General features: G+C 35.8%; 1 protein-coding gene across 2 annotated transcripts; it reads left to right on the plus strand.

Moving 5' to 3' along the window:
* Positions 1 to 4,005, plus strand: LOC130955492 (two-component response regulator ARR12). Of its 2 annotated transcripts, none has more exons than XM_057882356.1 (6): positions 1 to 616; positions 713 to 859; positions 1,143 to 1,541; positions 1,656 to 1,732; positions 1,838 to 3,114; positions 3,337 to 4,005. In XM_057882356.1, exons 1-5 carry the CDS (start codon positions 487 to 489, stop codon positions 3,086 to 3,088), a joined length of 2,004 nt encoding a protein of 667 aa, XP_057738339.1. In that variant the 5' UTR covers positions 1 to 486; the 3' UTR covers positions 3,089 to 3,114; positions 3,337 to 4,005. The 2 variants fall into 2 exon arrangements, with proteins under 2 accessions (XP_057738339.1, XP_057738338.1); XM_057882355.1 differs by having other exon boundaries at positions 18 to 616; positions 1,838 to 3,055; positions 3,337 to 3,782.
* Positions 4,006 to 6,801: the final 2,796 nt, after the last annotated feature.

Below are 6,801 nucleotides of genomic sequence, written 5' to 3' on the forward strand. Positions count from 1 at the left end.
TAACGTTTAATGTGCACAAATTAGGTAACTAATTATTTAGATTCCTTGTTTGATAGTTGATAAAATTTTATGAATTTCACAGTGATGGATGGAAGCATCATCTTCATTTTCATCAACTTCTCATCACACTTAATAATAATAATCAAATTTTGAATTTATCTATGATTGTTATACAGTCCAATTTTCCATAGATAGTTACCTGTTTCTTTCACTTTCTGATTCCACAGCTTCACACACATTCACAGGCACATATATATGCACAAAAAGACACAAACCTTTTCATTAACTTGTTTCCTTTTTTTTTGTTAGTCTTTGGTTCTCACCCTCTTCTTTTCCTTGTATGCCTATTCCTTCAACAATAAAAATCCAATTTTTATTCTTTTTGACCAGTGTTTCCCCTCCTCTCCTCCATTTTGTTCTAGATCCATAAAAGCAAGAAGCTTTATCGATAACTCTGGTTCGTTTTGTTAGAGGAAAGAAGAAAAGATGACCATGGAGAATGGTGTTGATGATAGCAGTGATCAGTTCCCCAAAGGAATGCGTGTTCTTGCAGTTGATGATGACCCCACTTGCCTAATGGTTCTAGAAACTCTTCTCAGAAGATGTCAATATCATGGTTAGCTTCCCTTTTCTTTTGATTCTTGCTTTGTTCTACTAGATTTTGTCACATAATAATAACAGATAGATTGGGTGGTTGATGGTGTTCTTGCAGTTACCACAACTAGCCAAGCAATAAAGGCATTGAAGCTGTTGAGAGAGAACAAGTTTGACCTTGTAATAAGTGATGTGCACATGCCAGACATGGATGGATTTAAGCTTCTTGAGCTTGTGGGACTGGAAATGGACCTACCTGTCATAAGTATGTGGGGATTTCTTAGTCTTAATGCCAATCTTCACCAATTCATTCTTGCCCTATTTTTTATATGATTATCAATCCAATTAGTTACAAAGTTAAAAGCCAATAATTAGGGTTTGGTTTTCTAGTTTTATTGTGTAATAGGGTTAGTCCTTTTCATTCTAAATATTAAACTAAGATAAGGAGGTCAAGCGTTAATTAAAAATCTGTTTCAAGTTATTTTCAATTGCTTTTGAGTGATTGTGTGGCAAACATTTGATGGGTATGAAATGTTTGTTGAATATAGTGTTGTCCGCAAATGGTGATACAAAGCTTGTGATGAAGGGGATTTCTCATGGAGCTTGTGATTATCTACTAAAGCCTGTGAGAATTGAAGAGCTCAAGAACATTTGGCAGCATGTGATTAGGAGAAAGAAGTTTGATTCGAAGGAGAAGAACAAAACCAGGAACTCCGACAAGCCTAGTTCGGAGGGCGGCAATGTGCTAGGCTCAGCAGGAACAGGAAATTCAGAACAAAATGGGAAGCTGAATAAGAAAAGGAAGGATCAGGATGATGAAGAAGATGAGGAGCAAGATAATGGCCATGACAATGAGGATCCTTCGGCCCAGAAGAAGCCTCGTGTTGTTTGGTCCGTGGAGCTTCACCGCAAGTTTGTTGCTGCTGTTAATCAGTTAGGCATTGACAGTATGTTGTTCAGCTATAATTTTACTCTCATTTCATCAATCAGGATATGACTATTTTGTTCGGAATTATTATGATGATTTTCCCATTGCTGAAATAATGTTGTTTACTTGGCAGAGGCTGTACCTAAGAAGATTCTTGATTTGATGAATGTTGAAAAACTGACGAGGGAAAATGTGGCGAGCCATCTCCAGGCAATTTCTGTTTCCCTTTATTATTATTTCTTTTTGGTATAGTTTAATATAACATGAACCTTGTCATCATTTGCATACTATTTACCGGTTACACATTGTCTGTAGAAATATAGGCTTTATCTGAAACGAATCAGCTGTGTAGCGAACCAACAGGCGAATATGGTGGCGGCCCTAGGGAGTGCAGATCCATCCTACTTGAGAATGGGTTCTCTGAGTGGCGTTGGACATTTGCAAGCATTGAGTGGCTCGGGACAGTTTCCTAACAATGCTTTCAGGTCCTTTCCGCCGAATGGGATGGTTAGCAGATTGAACACTCCTGCTGGATTGAATGTGCATGGATTCCCTTCTTCAGGAGCATTTCACTTGGGTCAATCACAGAATCTAAACAGCTCAACTGTTGAGCAGCTGAAGTATCGGTCGTCCATTGTTCCTGTTAATCAGAATGGTGTTCATGGAATGCAGGTGCCTATGGGGCTTGATCCATTGCAACACAATAAGGGTGTTATTCCTGTTCAGAACTTGACCACTGGTATTGATGCTAAAACAAATTTTCCTGTCTCAAATAAACTCCCGGATCCACAATCAAGAGTAGCATCCGGCGCGCATCCCCCGCTTCTTGGTAGCTCAAACAATGCCTTGATGTTGGAAGCACGGCCACAAGACACACAAGGGGTTTTAGAATACGAAAACTTATCTTCTTCGGTACCTTCCCAACATTCAGAACTCCCATTCTCTTTGCTGGATCAAGGTAGATACAGTGATAATTGGTCTAGTGCTGTGCAATCATCTGGGATCCAGACCGGTTCTTACCCTTCAAGCGAAAGTTTTAGACAGACGGCAATACCTGCTACAGATAACATGGCTTCTTTACCCTTGCAAGAAGGGAATCTGAGTGTTTCTTCATCCATCTCTTTGCTGCCTAACCAGTCCTACAATTCGTTGATAGATACACACTCCCAAGCTGTGATTTTAGCTAATAGAACTGGTCATGTAAGCAATAGTGATGTGCCATTTCAAGGTTGGGATGATCGCAATGAAGATGCTAGCTACCATTCAAATGCTGTTTGTAACACAATAAACACTGTGGCCCCAGGTTCGAGTTCTGTTGGTCACACAACAATAAACTCAACCTTACACAGAAACTTGGAGTTTAATTATGGTGATAGCTTGCAAATGAAGCGCGATGCGATGACAAAGTTAGCGAAAGAGACCTCATTGAAACCGCATCAGGTGAATATCATGAACCAGCAGAAGTCTCAGCAGGGTAACTTCTCTAATAATGTTGGTTCCCTGGAAGACTTGGTCAGTTCAATGATGAAACAGGTAACAACATCTATGCATTATAGTGAAGATTGAAGGATCCCTATAGAAGTTTGCTTTTGGTTCGTATTTCCCTACATGAGACTTAGTAATATTCTGTTTCTTTTGCTTCTTGTTTCCCTATAAAGCATATCTATGCAAATTTCAAGTCATTTTTACCCCTAACTAAATATACCCTTAATTTGTAATGTTAGATTAAAATGTGCCACGGATTTCATTAATTTGGCTAAGAATAACTAACTGCCAGTATGCTGACATATTCAGTGTGTGTTGGTGTGATGCAGGAGCAAGATGAGATGAAAATATTGGATGGAGGCTTCATTTGTGATAATTATTCTGGTGGCATATCAATGTGAGAGCAAGTTTGACAAGTACATATATATGCCATTCTTGTTAGTGAATTTCGTATTGTGACGGGGTTATCGGTCATCATGTTTAAACAGTTTTGTCTTTGTATCTTTCTTTCCGTAGGCTGTAACTTGTCTTAGGTTTCTTTCTTTTTGTTAAGGGCTTTCTGTTGTCATTGTCCATTCCCGACAATATGCCTTAATGGAGTCGGTCATGTCGTTGAAAATTTCCTAGAAGATTTGTTATTGGTCCATAAATAAGAATAAGATGATGATTACAATTAAAGACAAGAAAGACGGGTTCATTCCCCTATATATATGTTTTGGTTTTGGCCTGCTAAACTAAATGGGATTCATGTCATTAGGTAAAGAAAAAGAAAAAAGATAGATACAGATAATAATATGGTTACACTTTGACATGACAGAAGAAATGTTTTCCTACCGACAATAACAACAATAGCTACCAATGTTATGATATGATATGATATGATCTGAGTGACATTTCCACCACGTGCCATAATCTCAGCCATTTACAAATCGTTGACATTCTCGACTCTCGAGGCACTATTGCAGCGTTTGTTGACATTCCGTACCCGCGAATCGTTCCACTATGTTCATCCTTTTGTAGAACTAACTCAAGGTTGGTTCGTTCAAGCTTACATGAAATCAATGCCCACTTTTCTTGGTTTGATATACTTTTATCTTTATTAAAAATGGATAACACATTCTGTTGGTACGGAATTTCGACCAGTCGTGAGGTTGACTAATATAAACATTCATTGTACTATATGAATAGAGTTAAAAGTATCATAGCAGTGGAGTTAAAAGAGTATCATAAAACCAAATCATACATGGTTATGGGAAAGAGATTACGGGACTTGGAGACTAATGAAAGTGAAAATGTGGGACGTCAAACATGGATGATAAGATTTTTTATGGTCAAGATAAGGTCATGAGTTGAGAAAAAAGAAGAAAGTTAGATCATAGAAAGAGAAAAACATTCTATAAATATATCTTTATGGTCCATAAATAGAAGAAGTTGAGAAGGAACCAAGGACTTCAATCATAACAATTCACAATCACACTAAAATTCTGCAAAAATCCAAATTACACTAATGTCAAGAAAAATTATAGAATGCCAGTACAAATGAGTGTTTGAAATTATTTTTTTTTTGTTTATTTATTTCTTTTATTTTTTTTTTATTTCTAATTTATTTTATTGCTTTGTTTTTCTTTTCAAGTACTTTAATTTCCTTTTCATTTATTTTAAACTTCAAGTTATTTACTGTTTTATTTATGGTTCATATTTATTCATCCATTTTTTGTTTTGTTATTTTTATCTTTACGATTATTTTATTTTGATTCTTTTTTCTTTAGAGCATTTTTGTTTATTTTATTTTGACTATCACTTTGTTTGAATTTAATTTATTTTTTGACATTTTCGTTAATTTGCATTTCATACATTTTATTCATTTTTGACACAAACATTAAGTAATTTCAGGTCGAGTCCACTCTTTTTTAAAGGAGTCATATCTACTCCCCGAATTAAGATCTTGATACAAACTTGATTCGACACTTTGTCGACGTTACCAAAAATCAAGTGAAACAAATTGGCACGCCTGGTGGGACACTGAGTTAAGTTAATATGTCAAAATTATGCATGCGATTACGCAGTGGCAAATTAATAATGTCTGATAGAGTCTCTACTTCAACGGATACGTTGAATAATAACACTGGTAAAAATACCAGAGATCCTGAGACAAAGATTATCCCATCAAATCGTAGGATGAACCTTGTGATCAAAGAAGGAGTCCCTTTGACAGTACCTAGTACATGGCCTGTATATGGATTGTCCCCAAATTACTCTCTCCCAATAGAAAATTCTAACATAGAATTTATGGGAGGTACGGTCAATACAAGGAATAACCCCATGTATAACCCGACAGCTCCTCCAGGTTACCCTCCAATGGGTATACCGACTCACTATAATCCTAATGTGGCAAATTATAATGCTTATCAATATTTGATGAGCAATCTCCCATATTTAGGATTAATGTCCATATCCTCGCAACCTAACATGGTAATGCCAAATGTCACTTCGACACAAGGCACAAGGGCAACCCCAGTAAGGTTGACAACTGGTGGAGCACGTGACTCCATATTTTTAGAAACGTCGAGGCAACCTATCAGAACAACAACTTTTAACACGGTCGAATCTTTGGTTGTGTTTAGATAACAAATTGAGGATAGTTATCATGACTAAGTCAATATACTTATACAGCAGATGGCTACAATTTTAAATCCTATAATGCAAGAATAGAGCAAATAGCTCGATATGTCGATGATATTACAAGAACAATCAATCAATCATTTGTACCACCAATAGGTGGAACTACATGGTAATAACCCTCCGCTAATATTAAATAGAGGACACGACCTAAATAGAATTTTGAATGAGGCAAGAGCAAACAATATTGCTCAAGCCTATGATCAAAATATAATTCAAGTTGTCGAATAAATCTTGAATAAAGTAGGGTTAAATATAGGGGTGACAAATCAACCCTATTTTATATCTCCTTTTTCATATTATGTCTTGCAAGATGAACTTCCTAGGGGAGTTCAAAACTCCCAAACCCCTCACTAAGTTTTCAGGAAAAAGTGAAAAATCAATAGTTGATCATATAGCTTAATATACAGTCGAAATAGGTGAGCTAGCTAAAATGAGTATTTAAAAATGAGATATTTTTCTTCTTTACTTACAAAAAATGCCTTCACTTGGTTTTCAAATTTGTAACCTAACTAGATTCATATTTGGATTTAACTAGAAAGGCATTTTCATTATCAATTCTTTAGAGGAGAAATAAAAGTAACTTTATCATATTTATTCACAATAAAGAGGGAAAAAGCTGAGTTGATCGATAACTATCTCATACGATTCAAGAATATGGGAAACAAGTGTTTTACTCCTATTTTTAAACCTAAAGTAGTCAAGATGACCATCAATGGTCTCGATTTCAATAGTCAAAAGAAATTAGTGAATCATCAATTTTTAGACTTGGCTCAATTAGCTGATAAAGTGCAACAAATTGAAAAGTTGAATAAAGAGAAAGAAGAACTCGAGTCGAGCAAACAAAAATCTTTCTTTAATAAGATGGTAAATTTTGTCGACTGTATGAGTGAAGAAGAGTCAAACAATGAGTCTACCTTTGATGTAGAATTAAATGATGGACCCTATATGTGTGTCGATCTCTTACTCCAGCAAAACATAAAAGTCCTTTTTCAGGAGGAAGAAGTTATTCTTTCAACTTGACAAAAGCTGAACAAATTTTTGACATGTTATTTAAAGATAAACAGTTGTACTCCCTGAAGAAAAAAGAATGTCATTTGTTTCTGAAATTAGAA

Source organism: Arachis stenosperma, chromosome 10 (genome assembly GCF_014773155.1).
Source record: "Arachis stenosperma cultivar V10309 chromosome 10, arast.V10309.gnm1.PFL2, whole genome shotgun sequence".
Taxonomy (NCBI): Eukaryota; Viridiplantae; Streptophyta; class Magnoliopsida; order Fabales; family Fabaceae; genus Arachis; species Arachis stenosperma.